We start from the raw sequence: 18,900 nt of genomic DNA, 5'->3' as shown, positions 1-18,900 counted from the left end.
TTCTTCTTCACTTTCACCTTCTTCAACATCAACTTGCTCAGCTTCGGCAGCAGGTGCACCTTCGTCAGAAACGTCCTTCGACACTACCAGCCCTGACTGTCTCATTACTTCGGAAATCAGAGCAGTTTCAGTGGCTTCGGCTTCTTCTCCGTCATGTGTAACCCTGGCGGTGGAATGCACCCTTGCCATTTGATGGTGAATTTTTTTTACAATTTTTGATGAAATCGTTAACCTTTTTTGATTTCACCGAAGCTCCCTTTTGAGACGAAGCAAAAGCAAAAGCGGTGCTTCGGTTGAGTGCAACAAACAAGCTTCGGCTATGGTTAAATTTTTGGCAGCAAAACAGTGCAACATCAATGAATGTTGTGGTAACTTCACACCTACCCGTCTGTTTATATAGTGTCGTAGGCGGGAAGGTGAATCGCCAAGTCTTCCGCACCAGATGAACAGTCGCCCGCACTCACTGAATGGTGGGCCGCAGAACTTAAGAAGGTGAATCACCAGGACGTGTATGCTCGCCGCATGGCAGGACCATTTTGCACTCGGAATATTTTAATCGTTTCTCGGCAACGAGCTCAGGGAAGGTGTTTTTCGGATCTTCGGCTTTCCGAAGCCTAGGATACTTTTTCACGGATCAAGCTCGTTACAAAAAATGATCTAGCACCGCGAAGGGGCTACTGTTGGGGGTATGCTTCGTCGCTGAAGATCCTGAAAGAGGAGATACCTTCGGCAGATCCTCTCAAAAGCAGCGCCGAAGCCACCATCCTTGAAGCTTCGACACAGTAACATGTCTCAAGACGAAGGATCGCACCGACTTAAATATAAAATGACCGATTAGTCCATGAGAGCCTGTGTCATAGTTGTAATCTCTTGTAAAGGACATGAATGTAAAATCTCACAGGCTGCGCCCTGTGCCTATAAATAGATGAACAGTACCCCCGTACTTTTCACGCTGATTTGTATTTGCTCGCACGTCACACTTGGATCTTTGCCTTCTGTCGAGCCGAAGGTATAAATGTAATTCGATATTGTTCACTTTTGTTCATAATAATATGATTTGAGGATATTAATGATGCCATATGATTATTTATGTTATTTCTCATGTTCTATATGCTTCTTCCTTCATTAATAAGTGTTAAAATGTCGAAGGTATGTCCTTCACGCCCTTCGTCTGAAGATCTTTATATCCTAAGAGATATAATGCTTCGAAGGACGAAGGGTTCTAACTGTTAACCCTTTTATGTTGCCTTGTTCTTAATTCATAGCTTTTGAGAATAAGTCCCCAACAGGTTTCAAATTCAAATAAATTCAAACATGTGCAACACTTCAAAGAATATTTTAAGCTCAACATGATGCAACATGTCATGACCCATAGTATTTTGGCAAAAATAAATAATTAAAACCCCTAACTTAAGCCTAATTCTACTTAAAAGAGAAAAAGGGAGAGAGGATCTAGAGAGATATAAAACCTAGGGTGAGAGAGAGAAGAGTTACACCTGAATTTGGATGATAATTAGAAAAATTTTATACTCCCAAATTCAAGGTGTTACAGTTACCCATGAATGATGGGCATTCAGATCCAAAGCAGTTTCTGACGAGCTATGAGGCAACAATATCCTCGTATGGGGGCAACACTGCCGTCATTAGCGAAATCCTTCGTCATGGCAGTTAGAAGTGTGGCTCAGACATGGTATTCCTCTCTTCGGCCAGGGACAATTACATCGTGGCAGAAGCTGAAGGACATGCTAGTCACTAGCTTCCAGGGCTTTCAAACGAAGCCAGTCACTGCTCAGGCCATGTTCCAATGCACACAAGACCATGAGCAGTACCTGCAGGCGTACGTCCGAAGGTTCTTGCATTTGAGAGCTCAAGCGCCTACAATGCCCAATGAGATTGTCATTAAGGCCATGATCAAGGGGCTTCGACCAGGACCCATAGATCAATATTTTGCAACGAAGCCACCACAGACCTTGGAGAAGCTCCTTCAGAAGATGGATGACTACATCCATGTTGATAATGATTTACGTCAAAGAAGGAAGGAAGCATATAGGTATTCTGAGATGACTAGGGGCTTCGGAGGAAGACTCCATCCTAGGCATGTCAGGACAATCCACAATCCCACTGCCAGCGATGATAGGGCCAATAATGCTCAGAGCAGTTAGCAGTTTAGCACAGCTCATAGTCTTCGGGCATGCAGCAGACTTCTTATAGACCACCAGCTCCGAGAGGCAGAGGGGGAGAAGCTTTGGCAGAGGAAGGTACGATAATCAGCCCAGGAAATTGTTCTGCCTGTTCTGTGATGAGGACAAGGGACACACAACGAAGACGTGCCAAGTCACGATCCAAAAGCAAAAGGAAATTGTTAAAGCTGAGACACGGCAGAATCAGCCGAAGTAGGTCCTGCATACTGCTTCGTGCTACTCTCCATATATCCCGGAATACGTAGGCAATCAACAGCCTACGACTTCTGCTGCTTCAGCAAGTCACTCTCAAACTTCCTGGGCTCAGCTACCACCACTCCCACCACTGGCACCTGCCCCAAGCCATGATCAGCAGCCAGATGGGCATCTTCGGTCTCAGCAACAAAGTGACCTTCGGGAGCAGTCCGAAGCTCACACAGTTAACAATACTGTGCCTGAGTCAAGGCATATCTACTGAAGATGGCACAATGTTTTGGCCAAAAGATAGCTCTGATTTGTTATATTTTACTCTTTCGTTTTTATATATCTTTCTAAAAGGACAATATAGGAAGGTTTAACCTTCAGCTTCATGTAATAAACCTGTGGTTACACCATCGAGTGTGACAAGAGTAAGTTCCTAAGCTCAAAAAGCCGTTCCTAAGGGAGCGCAAAGTAAGTTCCAAAGCTCAAAAAGTCGTTCCTAAGGGAGTGCAGAGTAAGTTTCGAAGCTCCAAATTCATTCTCAAGGGAGCGCAAAGTAAGTTCCGAAGCTCAAAAGTCATTCCTAAGAGAATGCAAAGCTAAAATACCACCTAAATAAAAGGTGAAGAAGCTCCAAAGTCATTCCTAAGGGGATGTAGAGCTTAAATGCCACCTACATCAAAGGTGAAGAAGCTCCAAAGTTGTTCCTAAGCGGATGCAGAGCTTAGCTCCAAAGTCGTTTCTAAGGGAATGCAGAGCTGAATTACCACCTAAGTAAAAGGTGAAGAGACTCCAAAGTCGTTCCCAAGGGGATACAGAATCTGGGTGTCTATCCGTGTGGTTCCTTATTTTTGGCACAAATGACATTCCGCATCATATCAGCATATCATATTGCATAGCATCGCATCATACATCATTTTGCATCACCAAAAAGATGTGGAGAAATAAAGGGAAGTTGCCCTTTCGAAAGAATTGATCGGATTATGAAAGGGAATCCTATAGCGCAAGACATGCTTTCGAGAGATATATCTTTCTATACGAAGTTAATCTTCGTCAGCAGTGACAAGGAGAATCTTTTTCTTCACGAAGCATGAAAAGAAGGGAAAGTGTTTTTTCGCCAATAGCTCAAAAACAGTTCGTACGAATATTTCATGCATCACAAAGAAATATATTACATTAATATACATAAAAAATCTTGATGTTTGTTTCTCACAAAAGACGAAAGCCATAAACAAGCATTACACTTTCAAGTATACAAAAAATTAGTCTTCCTTCAACACTTTTTCGGCAGCTTCATTTAGCAGTCTGTCGACGGCTTCGTCAACAGCTTCATTAGCGTTTCTTATTATGTCTAATGTTTCCTTCATGGCCGGGTCAGCTTCGGGGTTATATGGCTCCGGGGGAGGTGAAAGTTCAGCTGCAATAAAAAATGTTGGTTAATTCCGAAGCTGAAAACGAACTCTGAAGCTAAATCTCAATAAAAATACCTATAAGCCTTGCGCGCTCAGCAGCTTCTTCAGCTCGTTTAGCTTTTTCTTGAGCGTCGGGATACTCTTTCTCATTTTTACTAATTGCTTCATCAGTCATCTCACGACCGCCCTTCATCCACACATCGGAGTAAAATCTCCCGTCCAGCATAGAAGCTTTAGCTGAAGGGTCTTTAGTGTCATCCATCGAGAGAACAAATCCTAGCTGAGCTGCAGCCTTAATATGTTCACAACCGACTTTCTATAAGGTCGCCGCGACCCCTCGTGCACCAGCGAATGCGTAGAAATCTACCCGATCACTTAAGATTTCGTCAAAAGCTTTGACTTCTCCGCTGATCCACTAGATGACACCATCGGGGTCACCACAGATCAATTTTTGCTCGGAAGAATATGCTCCCACCCTTGCAAAACTATTTTTTAGAGTTTTGGCGCATTCCAAGGATATTTTGTAGCATCTCTCTTTGAAGTCGCGGAGCTCTTCGACATTCTTTTGTACCCTTAATCTTTCAATTTCGCTTATCTCGTGCTTCGCCACTGCAACTTCAAATTTTTCGCTCGTTTCTGCAAGTTTCTTCTTTAAATCTTCAACTTCGGTCTTGTGGGCTTCGGCTTGTGCACTAAGTGTGGCTTCGCTAGTTTTCAGCCTGTCCACTAAGGAAAACAATATCCTATCTTTCTCAAGAGCTTCGTTCCTTAGTGTAATGACTTCTGACCGAAGATTCCCAAGAGCTATTTGACTGCTCTCGTCTTCTACTTCCTTTTTGGCCTTTAAAGCCTTACTTAGCATCAAGCCCTAATAATAAAAAGTATATGAGAACATAACGATAGCAAGAAAAGCTACAAATATATTTTATTTTACAAGAAAAGTATATGTACCTTCTGGCTATTGTAAGCAAGACTATCTGCAAGATCATCCTTATACATTGCAGACAGGCCGAGTTCAAGCTTTGGATACCCCATATTTTTCATCATTTCTCGGCAAACAAATATCTCTTTATTATCTGGCAGACTATAAAGGAAATTGTCCCCGTCATTGCCATTGTACACCAAGGACCCTCGGGGGTATTTCAGATCCTTGGCATATTGTCTTGCTTCGTTAATCTGCTCCTCCGACAATTGCTTCCCCGAAGCACGTCGCACAATGAACTCCAGCTCTTTGGCAGGTGCTCCAGTGGCAGGAGACTTGGATTTCTCTGAGGCACCCTCTTTTTCTAGGATTAGTGGTGCAATTTTCGAAGGTATTGCTTCGACAGAAACTGAGGGTCCGGCCTCAGAAATAGTTTGCGCTATGCCGGCCTCGTCAGATTTCTTTAAAATTTCACCTTTTATGCTAGGCGCTTCAGCAGAAGCAGGAGTTAATGTCTTTACAGATTCCATAACAGCATCCAGCACGCTGGCCATTCTCCTTTTCCTTGGAGTTGTTGTAGGAATCCTTGATGCCTTTGGCAGTTCCGTTATGCATGGTGGACTCAGGGCCTTCAGCTGCTCTGCCGCCTTCTTCAGTTTCGGCTCTTCAGCCGGTTTTGTTCTAGCTTCGACGGGCATAGAGCGACTTGGCTCAGATATAGAAGCGGACCCTTCAATTAGCTTCGGCACTTCGGCCGTCTCAATGCACCTGGGTCGACGCGTCAACATTTTAACCTTTTTTTGACTTCGGCGCGCTAGAAGTTGCCGAAGTAACAGTCTTTCTCTTCTTTCCTTGCTTCCGTGAAGGATAACAGTAGTCTGGATATACAAATCCAATGACGTCAAATACCCTGTTCAGCCTCTTTTTACCATGAGCCCGAAGGCCGTTATCATGGCATCGTCTTCAACCTTCGAATATGCTCCAAGCAATTCATCGTTAGTCGCTTCAATGGCATCTATCCAGTCATCATTTGGCTCATCAAATTGGCTCCTATACCTGAAGGTATACTTTAGGTAGATTGAACCACCTTGGCTAGAGCCATCAGCAGCTTCCTTTGGCATTTCCCACTCATTTGCAAGTGGCCACACCCTGTAAGCAATATGCTCCTGGACTAAGTCTCTTGTGCCTATGTAAGTACACACTGTATTGAAAGCCGCGTGGCATGCTTGTATATCATTCCCAAGGGCAGTGGCTGGCCTCCTAATGCCGAAGCGAGACCAGATAGGGCATTGAATAATCCCTCTCACATCCTCCCTTTCACTTAGGTCATTCTTCACATAAAACCATTCCTACATCCAGGAGCCTAGCCACCTCTTCCAAAATGTGGAACTAGGTAGCTCGCCTCAAACCGAGGTATGAAGGTGTAACAACCAAAGTTGTTGTGGTACTGCTCCTTTCTGGTAGCCTTCATCTCATAAGACAACTCATGGATGTTGCAAAGGCATCTTGCATTTGGTTCCAGTCCTTGCCTCCTCATGGCCCATATAAAGATCCCTACTTTAATGATGGCTTCGGGAGTGAGTTGATGAAGGTAAATATCAAAGGTTTTTAGAACCTCGACCAACAATTTATATAGGGGGAACCGAAGCCCGGCTTTCATGAAGCTTCTGTAAACCACCACTTCGTCAGCTTCGGGAAGAGGAACATTATTCTCCTCTTCAGCCCTCACAATTGAGATATCACGAAAATACCTCCCCCTCGTTGCATCGATCTGCCCTTGTTTAATAGTTTATTTCCCGAAGACAACATGGCTTGGTCTCCAGGGCCGATCTTCGGCATCTTCATTTCCACTTTCTACATCAAAACATTCACTATCGCTGGAGTTTTCAGATATTCCAGCCAACATCTCATGTGCAATCTTCTCTGCGTTGGTTTTTTTCCATATCTTCATAAAATCCGGCCAGCGTCGGATCAACAACCTTCTTTCCATCAGCCATTTGGTCGATGAGCCAAAAAAGTTAAAATGATGAGCGCAATGTAAGCAACTGAAATAGCACGAAAAATACTCACAATGCAGGCTCCTATTTATATGTTCAGAGCCCCACAGTTTGGTGGGTCCCACAGGTCAGTGTAATTCGCTATTCTAGCGAAGGGAAGGTGTTTTTTTGACCTTCGGCTAAAGGCTTTCGTTCACGTCGCAGTCTAAATTTGTTACAAAGAGATAAATCAATACTGTGATGGGCTACTGTTAGGGGCCTTCTCCTTCCGAAGGTCCTCAAAAACATAATTAACCATTTATTTTCAGCATAAGCTATTACAGGAAACTTCGTATGAAACATACAAGCTTCTCCCTTAAGACAAAGACACACAAGATGAAGACAAATCCAAAAAGGATAAGAGTAAACACCGAAGCTATCACCAGATGGACAACTTCGGTTTGCGATGAAGATGATGAATAATGATGATGACCGAAGGAGGAAAAGACTACTTAGCCTTAATAACTTGTATTGCGATCATGTGTAAATATTGAGGACATAAATATACTTTTGTTCGGGCTGCGTCCCGTGGCTATAAATAGATAAACAGTAACACCGTTCTGTTCATGCTGAATTATATTCACTTTCTCGTATCCACACATTCGAGCAAGCCGAAAGTATCAATGTAATATCAATACCGTTGATATTCATTTCTATTTTATGGAATATAAGATTAAATCAACTAATGAGATGCAGTTATCATATTTATCCTTTCGCATTCTTACTCGTATACTAAATGATGAAGGTATGTCCTTCTTAACCTTCGTCTGGCGAAGCTTTATACCTATAAGGAAATAATGCTTCGGATAGACGAAGGTCCGTAATGACTAACGACCGTGTTGCCTTGTACTTGATGTATAGCGTTTGAGAACAAGTGATCAACAGTCATGCATAGAGATATAACTCCTTGTGATATATATTTGAATAGGTTACTATAGTTGATTAGGCTAAGATAAGGTTTATTAGTTATATGATGTGTTTGTTTGAAATTTTAAAAATAACTTTTACAGGTGTAATAACATACTCATTGTGAACCAATTTACGTTGATGGTTCTCTTAACTAAACCATCAATACAAACTAGTACAATGCTCATGCATTGCGATGACACATAATCATATTCGATACCTATTAAATAAAAAATAAATTTAATATAAGAGGAATGTATGGTCCACAGATCATATATTAAATTAATAAGAACAAATATTACATCTTATCTTAGCTAAAAGGCTGATAAACAATTGAGTTGAAAAGAAGTCCAAATTCTTTTTTATAGACTGCTCGGTCACTCGTCCTCCTTTAACTAGCGAGTTGGTATTACGTGGGAGTGTTATGTTGTATATGGCTTACTATCATGTTGGGTTTAGATGGTTTCTCAATACCCATCTCTATTATATATTTAGGAGCGCTACAGTGTTTGACTTACTGTCGTGTTCTCAAGACCCATCTATATAACGACTCATTATTAGTAAAAAAAAGCGGGGAAAATGAACACAGCGCCTTAAAATAGTAGAGACTAGTTTATACTGACGGTTAAGAGAGTGTACAGTGTAAATTGGTTTAGACTAATCGTTCTTAGAAAGACGCTGGTCGTCATTTTTCTTGGACGACTTTCTCGTTAACACCAATGAGTTGAAGATATGTTTAAAACCATCGTTAGAGAGCCTGCATGCATGGAGTGATGACTTTGCCCACTATGTCTCTTTTCGGATTAAAGCTAGTTACTAGGTAAGTACCCGTGCGTTGCAACGGGAACCTATAATATCACGATAACTTGTATATAAAATGTGTGTTATATTGTTATGAGAAGAGGGTTTATAATCAATTTGTGATCCTGAACACACAAATTTGCAAGTCCTCCAAAAGAGAAGTTTAATAAAATGATTGTTTTAGCTCACACAGTTGTTAACTGGACATGTAGTTGATATAAGATCAAAGATATGACATACAAGTAAAACCTGCTTACTTTCATATTAGCAGCTCACTTTCTAGTGTTGGAGGAAACACACATGTAATATTATGTAAAGTTGAGGCAGAAAAGAAGGAACTTCAAATGAACTGCTACTACATGGACAACTGAGTAACAAAAACATCAAGAGAAGTTGTATAATATTTTGAGATGCTACCTAGATCGCTCGTAAGCATTCCCATACAGCAGGAGGTAAAGTTTATTATCAAGCGCCCATTGTAAAGACCTACAAAAAAATAATTTAGTAGGGGCTTGGACAGTGCAGTACTTAAAAGCTAAGAAATGCCATGGAACTAATTTATAAAATATGTTCAACTTTTAGCACAAATGTATGGTGCCACACTTGTGAATTGAAAAAAAATACTAATCATGTTGAATATAAAGTTGCCCATAATAAATGCCTATTGCAGTCATCTTTGAGCAGAAAAAGAAAATAACATCAATGGATGTCATAGCTATGAACCCATCCAATGGCACTCCTATTTCGGCTTCTCACAAGAGTAGAAACATTGTAACGATCTGCAATACTTCCCCTCAAAACAAAAGTAACTTAACACTTCAACAGCTGGTACGATGAATCATATGAAGCTATAAAAGTTGATGTGACAATGCAGAAAGACCGGCTTGGGCGGGAGCACTGAACAACCTCTGGTACATGAGCATGCCTTCAACATTGATCGCCTTCAATGAATCTACACAAATTCTTAGAACAGTTAAGTATGGGTCAGGTGCACAAAGGCAGAGTCATGTGTTGAATACTACCTTTCATGTTCAGATCCAGGACGTCAAAAATCCACATTCAATATGTGTTAAAAAATAAATAGCCATTGATGCATGCCACCAACAAAAGTTCAATATAATTCCACCAAAATAATGATCACCTCTTAAAGCAGCAATCAAAATCCCTTGACCAAAATATAAGCTGCTCATCATGAATTCAAACTGAACTGAAAAATCAAAATACTGGTTAACATTCAGTCAATCTACTGAGCTGACAGAAGAAAAGTTATTGCTATCAGTTATCTGGTCAAGCAAAAATCATGATACAAGCTCCCATTATCCTCGATGATAATGTGCTTTGGCTCAAGAAAGGGAAAGTAGCATATAATTAAGTACCGAACTGGTAAGTGAAGTTTGCACTCGTCATGAATTGTTAGGAAAAAATACCTTAGCAATGGTCCACGCATATCTGTGTACCAATAAATTAGCACATAGAACAAGTGCAAACAGTAGACACATCAACAGGCCTGTACTGCCTGATGTAGAACATCATTAAGAGGTAAGATATCTGAAAAAATAAAAAGGCATAAGTATGTATAAAAATGGTTTTAGAGCATAAATGCATATTGAACAAACTAAGTAACTTATTCTTACCCATTCTGAGTAACAATGTAACTCGGATTACAAAAGAAAATAGCTTGCAATATGTTCTATACCAGGAGATCTGAAAAAGGTTGTACATTGTGCAGAACCAAAAAAAGTGCATCTGGGCAGCAATACAGAAACTGGACATCCATCAAACACAAAATATGTATTGTGCTGCGTGCAACAAACAAGGTCAGGGGAGCAGACATTTATATGAAACCTTTTACATATCCCAGCAATACACTGGGGGGTACATAGTACAACATAATACTCAAATTGACCTAATTTCAATAGAGGTAGGAAATGCCTATCTTGGTCTTGGACAGTTAGTCATAAGTGAAGAATAGACTGCTTCAGTCTCACAAGTGGTAGGTCCAAAAAAATGATCATATGAATTCTTAATTTCACTATAATAATTGTGAAATTAACAATGAACATTTGTATAGGTACACGTCATGTGGACCTCACTTGCCCAACAATTTGCCTAAAAACCGCAAGGTCCTCCTATGTACACCATTTTACAAAGTGAAATATAGCCAAACAACAACAAGATAGGGTTCAACAAAACTGCCAGGAAATCCTGCACATGATTAGGCACACCCCTCAACTTCATTTGGGAGCTCTGACAGGTTATCACCAATCTGGACTTCCGCCAACTTGCGATTGCTCTGACCAAGGGATTTGCATGGCTTAGACGGATTATCAAGACTCCATGTGTCTGGAACTGACAAAAAGTACTTCGCCATGAACTTCCTAAACCTTTTTTTGAATTCCTTGGGGGAAATTACAGTTGGTAAAACATTTTTGGGTACTACCAGAGAAGTCTTCACCCATGTCTCCAGTTGTTTGTCCCAAGTATATTGCCTCAGATAATCAATGATGCCAAACACAAGTTCATGCTTCTCTTTGTCCACTCCCACAAGTAGAGAATAGTCCATAACATTCACCGACTGCAAGTACAATAATTATGTTCACAAATGTTATCATTGAAAAACTTGGCTGCCAGTAATTGTGTCCAATATGTGCTTTATACTTACAGTGAGGAAAGACGTGTCATTCCAGATTGCACGCTGCAAAAGATGCTTTGTTCTTCCACCAATATAGATTGGAGAAAAGCCCATGTCCTCAACATAATTTTGATCTAGGTAAACAGTATCATGATCGTTTGAGTCAGTGAAGCGTCATGAAAAAATAGCACCTTTGAGGTCATAAATTCGTGAAATATTGTGGCCAAAGAGAAGATTTTCCATAACCATCAAGTAAATCTTTACCTTTTTGCCATGCTTAATTTGCTTAACCTGAAACAGGCAAGTTAGTCCACATGGAAAAGAAAACAGTAAAACGAAACGAATCCAACTCGAGCTTGTGATATAACTGCTACCTGATAGATTCCTAATATGTTGGCAGACAAGTTTGGCTTCCAGTGTCCAGAGAATGGTAAACATGCTTAAAGTAATCAGGTGCAAATTTAATAAATGACTCAAACTCTGTTTTATTGATTTGCTTAATGATGAACCTGTCATCCGTCGTCTTTGCAAAATAGGCCTTGCTCTTTCCACCTTGAGCATTCCACTTCTTGCAGTGGCTTAAAGAAGTAATATATGCAAGCTCGGATGGGCAACACTTTTTTCGGAGTGCAAAGAATTGATTATCATATACAACAGTAACTGAATATTTGTCTTTGAGAGTTACTTTCCCATTCACAGTCATTTCTGGATGCATTGGGGACAACAAAAATGAGCTATCATAACCAGAAAAGTCATCAGATGAAAATGAAGACAGAGATGATAAGCTTGCTTCAAAATTTGTAGATGACCATGGTGATGAGCTGAAAGAACTTTCAGACAGAAAACTAAAAGATTTCTCTATTGCTTTAGCATACTCTCCCTTGGAATAATCCATTCCGTTCTCAAATTTTAAATCTATCAAATGGTGGCGCTCATCAGATATGGCAAGAGCACAAGCTATTATGCTGGATATCTCATCTTCCATTATGCACAAAATATTACCACCTGGACATATCGCGAACTGGTTTGAAAGAGCTGGGAAATTATTCAAAAAAAATAAAAGTTATATTAGGGGAAGCATAAGAACAGCAAGAGGCTACTTTCATATCAGAAATGGACCAAAACCAAATTGTTTTTTTAATAATGTAACACAGCAAAAGAGTAGCCTAAAACAAAAATTTATCCATGAATTGAACTAAGGGATAGTGAAAGGTTACAATCCGCAAGACTAACACACGACAGGACGTTTATCCATGATTTAATTAACTGCGAATCCCATTATTAAATAATTAACGAGGCGATAATACAACCCACGACACCATGAGAAATTAGTTGGGCAGATTTGAAAGAGAGGGTTAAGCTTAAGCACTTTGCCAACTGCCCATGCTGTTTTGAGGAAACCTGAATTCTGAGGCAGGATTAAGCACTTTGCAGGTTGGCATTTGAGCTGCTAAGAGCCTAATCGCAGGTTTTATCCAGTACTGTAAACAGCTGGTTGTAGGCTAGATGGATCCAGTACTAAATCCTCTCTTCACTGAAAAGCTCAGTTCTACACTCATCCGATTAAAAGCACACAGACACGTGTCGTTGTAATTATGATGTGTTGGCACACTAAGCAACGGTGACTACGAAACATGATTGACGCATAGGATTTTTAATACTCAGCCAGTCACGTTTTTAACTTGATTAGGTAGCTAATCCCCAATTGAGAATTGGGCATCAAAGGCGATTGCAGCACATTGGAGACGCCAAGTTGCTGCTAGCAAGGGGACAGCATGATCTGGCTACATCCCAAAGCGAGCTACGTAGCTATTCCTACCATGTCTTTCCCAATGACTTGAAAATTTGCACAATCAGAGAACCAAAAGGCGGCGCCCGCCCGCCTGCCTGCCTTTGTTCGCTTTACAATGGTGCACTGTCCTCTTCTTGTGCACCCCAGTTGCCTGCTAGCGCCACTGTCCTCTCCTCCCAACATAGTACTACATCTCAGTCTGTTTCTGCAGATCTGTCAGTGATTAGGATGAAGAAAGCAGTACTTGCATCCTTTGATGGTATGTTTTCAAACTTTGGTTAATGTTACTTTGAGGTTTTATATAAAAGTCAGCTGAATTTGCTTCACTTAAAACAAAGTTGTCAATTGCTAACTTAAAACTGTCTAGATCACAAACTTGAAGTGTGGGTGGCTTATAGGCATGTTCTATGATATTTTGAACGAGCACAATGCTAGTGCGCAACTTGTTGCACAATAACAGGCAACCCGAAGTACTTTTCTTGTTACTCCCTCTGTCTCTGAATAAATCAATTTCTAGAGTTGTCTGCAGTAGAACTTTTTTTTAAAAGTTTGACTGTATTTATAGAAAATATCATTAAGATTAAAGACATCAATTTAGTATCATTAGATTCACTATAAACAATATTTTCATATTGTGTTCTTTTGGTGTCATATCTGTAATTTCTTTTATAAATTTGGCCAAACATCGAAGAAGTTCGACTTAAGGCAAGTGTAGGAACTGATTTAATCAGAAACGGAGGGAGTACCTTGCTATTTATCTACGAAATGCTATGTCTGCTTTACACCAATATTTTTAATTTTGATGATCTTACTGTATAGAGAATAAGATGGAATCAGGATTGGCCTCAGTAGCCCAAGGTATGAAGGCTACGTTATTAGCAACAAAGAGACGGGGGCGTATGGCATGCCATCAGCCACCAACAATCCAGATGCCTCTGGTCAGTCCTTCAGCGAAGCGTTGAAGAGTTCGAGGAAGCATCCGTTGCAGTACGATGCCTCCGAATCTGCAGACGGTGGCCCAGGTGGTAAGGGCGCAAAGAAGAAAACGAAAAAAGCAAGGAACACAGGATCGGCAAAGGCGGCCAGTGCCATGCCGCTGCGGGGATGATGCGGCACGGCAAGGGCGGCAAGTGCCACGCGCTGTGCTACGGCGTCTCCCGGCTCAGCGTGTCCTCATCGGCGTCGTGCTCGATTTTGTCGTCTAGGGAGCAACCGAGCAGCGCCCGGAGGAATCCAGCTCCATCCTATGCGGCGGCGGCCATTCCAGTGCTCCCTATCCAACTCCTCTCCGGTGGCCGAACCTCCTGAGATCAACAGTGCCCGAAGCTTCCCCCACCTCTCGGACGGACGCGGTGGTGCCCAGGCTTGCACGGTGGAGTCTCGCTAGAGCACCAAAACCCGATGATTAAGAACCCCAATCCCTTAGCCCGACGGATCAAAGCATAGAGAACCAGAGAGCGAAGTGGTGGGGGTTTCATTACCGGCCTCCACGCAGTGTAGTTCTCTGTTTGCGATGAGAGACGACCACGCGGTGATGAAGCGCTCCGGTGCAGAATTGGCCAAGCTTCAATCGATCACCGCCCACAGAGACTCCATCTGTGCGGTGCGTCGACACCGACTGCCATGGCACCGGCACCAGCAACTCCATCTATGCGGCGGTGCGAGGTGGCGTCGGGGCCAGGGCTAGGGCCAGTGGGGTTCGACGGGTGCTCTAGGGTTGGGCTCTAGACGGGGGGGTGGCTGAGGCATGGGCGGTGGGGCGACAGGGTATAGGCGAGGGGGACGCGAGCGGGGCCGGCTGCGCCTCGTGCGGAGGAGGGGGTGAGCAGATTGGAGAAGGATGAAGGACGAGGGCAGGATCTCGGATTCGGTGGCAAACAGCGGGGACGCTGGAGGCCATAGGTGGAAGCTGGCAAGCGGTGGCAAGCGGCGGCCGGGGCGCTGCAGACCGCGGCTGGCGGCTGGCAAGCGGCGGGGACACTGGAGACCGCGGTGGCAAGCGGCGGGGGCGGCCGGGACGCTGCGTGCCTAATGGCTGGCGGCTGGCAAGCGGCAGGGTGCTAGAGATTAGGGTTTTTTGCAAGCGGCCGGGACGCTGCGTGCCTGATGGCTGTGCGGGATCGGACGTCGGGATCGGACGGCTGAGATTGTTTACACGATAGAATGGACGGCTGAGATCGCAGAACGGCAGGCTACCCTTACTGTCTTAATAAGTAGTAGAGATTTAGATTCTGTTTGGAACAACTCCAACTTCAAAAAATTTGGTAAAGTTAGTAAAACGGGTCATTAAATGCTTTAAAAATTGTGGAGCTGAAGCTATAAACCATATAAAAAACATTTATATAAGTTATTTTGTTTATCATTTAGATTAAAAATATTTTTAAAACTAATTAAATTAATATTATAAACTATAGCTCCACGCTGGAGCTAGAATCCGGAGTCATTCCAAATATCCTTTAGACTAATGCAACTATAAACTATAGAGATAAAAATATTATAGATATATTAGAAGTCAGTATAAATTAAAGCCAAGTTAATAGTCTGACTTCACGAAAACATATGTATGTATGTATATATGCGCGTCGCTCAATCACGTCGGTGTCAAGGCCGAAACCACATGTGGCGTATGTTTACACATGGAGTATCACAGTATATATATCACCGACAGGGTTTCGGCGACAGAGTACAGGTAGTAGGAGTATTTCTCGATCACGTCGTCTGATCAGTCACGAATATTGGTCAAAGTAAGCTTGCAGGAATAATGCAAACGATTAGCTGTGACGGCCGTTCATCTGCATCTCAAACGACACGCAAAGCTAGCTAGCTGGCTGCCTAAAATACAGTACTACTATCCCGGCCGCGATTTCAGAAGAACCTCGACCGACCTGAGACCAATGCATGAGCTAGCTAGCTGTTGCTGTTGCGACATTCCTGACGCGTTTCTTCGATTCCTGCTGCATGCGCGGGCGATCGACTATAAATTGGCAGGGCGCGCGTACGTAATCCCGAGCAAAACACCTGATTTGTGCAAGGGAAAACGACTATTAGCCTAGCCGGCCGAGAGAGCGAGAGCAGCTAGCCATGCATGGCGCCGCCGCCGGAGCTTGCCGTTGTCGTTCCAACAATGACCCTGCTAGTGCTAGCGCTGCTGGGGGCGGCCGTGGCGGGCAAGATCAGTTATGCTCCGAGCACAAGCCCACCCGCTACTACTCCTACTAGCCCAAACCAAAGTCCACCAACATATCATGCCCCAAGCCAGATCCCGTCGTCGACCTCAATAACTCCACCTAGCCCAAGCCCTAAACTAAGCCTATTATTACCCACTAATTCTCAACCTATCCCAAGTCCAATCTCCTATCCACCAAGCCAAAGTCCATCAATCTCAAATCCACCAGCTAATTCTCAACCTATTCCAAACACTAGCCCTAGCTCAATTTCACCAACTTATCCTCCAAGTGGTCGAAGCTCAAACCCATTAATCTCAGGTCCACCAATTTATCCTCCAAGTGGAAGTTCGAATCCATCAATCTCGAGTCCACCAACATATCCTCAAGGTGTAAGCACAAATCCCTTGGTCTCGAATTCGCCTACTTATCCTCAAAGTGCAAGTCCAAGCCCCTCCATCTCGACTCCACCAACTTATGCTCCGAGTGCAAGTCCAAGCTCTTCCATCTCGACTCCACCAATTTATGCTCCGAGTACAAGTCCATCTAGTTCAATCTCTACACCACCCATTTATCCTCCTAGCCCAAGTCCAAGTCTATCGATCAATAGCCCACCAGGTAGCCCCACCCCAAGTCCATCTAGTTCGATCTCAATCCCACCCACTTATCCTCCCAGCCTAAGCCCAAGCCCAAGTAGTGCTCCTTCGTCAGGGCTTAGTGTCGGCTACTACAAGCATACATGCTCTGGAGCGGAGACTATTGTGAGGGAGGTTGTGACGAATGCCATAGACAGCAATCGTGGCACGGGCGCGGGGCTCATTCGTTTGTTCTTCCATGACTGCTTCGTTCAGGTAATTACCATTGCGGCTGATCGATCTTCTCTTCACCTTCAATGGGGGCTAACTATCAGTTAATGGCTCGGGTACCATACCAAATGATACGAATATGCTGCATGAATAATGCATGTACTGATTTGACGGTCATTCAGGGGTGCGACGCTTCTGTTCTCCTGAACACGACCGGCTCCAGCGAGCCGACGGAGAGAGCCAGCGCACCCAACCTGAGCCTGCGCGGCTTCGATGTGATCGACGCGGCCAAGGCGGCGCTCGAGGCTGCCTGCCCCGGCGTCGTCTCGTGCGCGGACATCGTCGCCTTCGCCGGCCGCGACGCCACCTGCATCCTCAGCGGCAGCGCGGTCAGCTTCGACATGCCGGCCGGCCGCCACGACGGCCGCGTGTCCCTCGACAGCGAGGCCGTCGCCAACCTGCCGCCGCCGTTCGCCAGCCTCGAGAGGCTCGAGGAGATGTTCGCCGCCAAGGGGCTCGACGTCGAGGACATGGTGACGCTCTCCGGCGCCCACACCGTCGGCCGCTCCCACTGCTCCTCCTTCTCCGACCGCCTCCCGCCCCACGTCTCGGACATGAACGACACGCTCTCCGGCACGCTGGCCACGCAGTGCAACAGCGGCGGCGGCGGCGACACCACGGTGCCGCAGGACTCGGTGACCCCCGGCGGCCTGGACAGCCAGTACTACAGGAACGTGCTCAACCACGAGGTGCTCTTCGCGTCGGACGCCGCGCTGCTGGCGTCGGACCAGACGGCGGACATGGTGTCCGCCAACGCGTTCACGCCGGGGCTGTGGGAGACCAAGTTTAAGGCGGCGATGGTGAAGATGGGCCGCGTCGGAATCAAGACCAGCACCGACGGTGAGATCAGAGACAAGTGCTGGATGGTCAACTAACTATCTAATCAGATGGTTGCTGATCCGGCCTTAAGCCATGGTCAATAGCATGAGCTGCACATGCGTGCATGCCACGTTCGTTAAATCATGTTACTTGCATGCATATATACGATTGGACAACATGCTGTATACAATTTTCCCCTACTACGTTAAATCATGCTATATACAACCCAACCGACTTGTATCTCCTACTACAAGCACTTAGATGCAAATAATATAAATCTCATCTCATTCTGTGCTAGAAGTAGGGTCTTCTCTTATCTAAACCAGGATAAAGATTTGTGTATTCTTGCATCACCATCCAGGATTAGACACACAACATTAATTCACCCTAGCTCGGGTCAAAACACCGTCAAAACCTGAACCATCTAAATGGTCCACAATTCATACTCTTGCACACATTTAAAATTTAATTGTCTTGTGAGGTTATGAAACAACACATGATGCTATACATTGGGACAATTTTATCTTATTTAGTAATATATGATGTGTCATGTGTCAACTTTGGGTATCGTGATAAGAAATAATGTGTTGGGAATAGCCTAAACAAACTTGATCGCATAAGGGCATGTACAACTTACATAAATGACACATATTTTAAGGGGGTAAGTGCAAAATAAACACAAGAGAACGTCTCAGGCACGATTCTCAAGTCTAGATATGGTTATACAACCTACATAAATGAGTCATTGTTCGAACCAGAAATGAGCCGGTGGACTGTCCGGCCCTGAGGCCGGACGGTTCGCGGTCCGGACGGTCCGCGCCTGTGGGCCGGACTGTCCGCGCATGCGCAGAGCAGATTAGGGTTCCGAGTTTTGTGCTACGGTTGTTAGCTAAAATCGCGGGATAAGCTCGGGAATTAGTTTGTAAAGGGTCCAGCCCCCCTCCTCTATAAATAGAGAGGTATACAGCCGATTTGTAATAATCAACAATCGAATCAATACAACTTCTATTCGCATTTATTTCCAGTACAATTAGGAGTAGTTCTAGTCTAGTTCTAGTTTAGCCTCTCGATCCCCAAATTCTCCACCTCTCCTCGACTCTACGTCGATTAGAGGAGTCTAGGTCGGCCGGCCCGAGCCTAAACAACCCCTAGGATCTCTCCTCCCCGAC

At 43.8% G+C, this 18,900-nt stretch overlaps 2 protein-coding genes across 2 annotated transcripts; one reads left to right on the top strand and one right to left on the bottom strand.

Annotated features, from left to right (window-relative positions):
• Positions 1-10,420: 10,420 nt before the first annotated feature.
• Positions 10,421-12,105, bottom strand: LOC103633486 (putative 1-phosphatidylinositol-3-phosphate 5-kinase FAB1D). Its single transcript, XM_035961172.1, has 2 exons — positions 11,121-12,105; positions 10,421-11,033 (listed from the first exon to the last, which is right to left on the bottom strand). Exon 1 carries the CDS (start codon positions 12,073-12,075, stop codon positions 11,476-11,478), a length of 600 nt encoding a protein of 199 aa, XP_035817065.1. The 5' UTR covers positions 12,076-12,105; the 3' UTR covers positions 10,421-11,033; positions 11,121-11,475.
• Positions 12,106-15,877: 3,772 nt separating this feature from the next.
• Positions 15,878-17,961, top strand: LOC103633485 (peroxidase 2-like). Its single transcript, XM_008655179.2, has 2 exons — positions 15,878-16,897; positions 17,035-17,961. The coding sequence occupies exons 1-2, from the start codon at positions 15,968-15,970 to the stop codon at positions 17,785-17,787; spliced, it is 1,683 nt and encodes a 560-aa protein (XP_008653401.1). The 5' UTR covers positions 15,878-15,967; the 3' UTR covers positions 17,788-17,961.
• The last annotated feature ends 939 nt before the right edge of the window (positions 17,962-18,900 follow it).

Source organism: Zea mays, chromosome 7, assembly GCF_902167145.1.
Source record: "Zea mays cultivar B73 chromosome 7, Zm-B73-REFERENCE-NAM-5.0, whole genome shotgun sequence".
In the NCBI taxonomy this organism is placed as follows: Eukaryota; Viridiplantae; Streptophyta; class Magnoliopsida; order Poales; family Poaceae; genus Zea; species Zea mays.
This window is presented reverse-complemented; position numbering and strand designations above follow the sequence as displayed.

Excerpts from the sequence above, each read along its gene's own strand:
- LOC103633486 (XM_035961172.1), bottom strand. The coding sequence starts at position 12,075 with ATGGAAGATGAGATATCCAGCATAATAGCTTGTGCTCTTGCCATATCT.
- LOC103633485 (XM_008655179.2), top strand. The coding sequence starts at position 15,968 with ATGGCGCCGCCGCCGGAGCTTGCCGTTGTCGTTCCAACAATGACCCTG. Across the intron at positions 16,898-17,034 it reads TCCATGACTGCTTCGTTCAG|GGGTGCGACGCTTCTGTTCT; the intron begins GTAATTACCATT and ends ACGGTCATTCAG.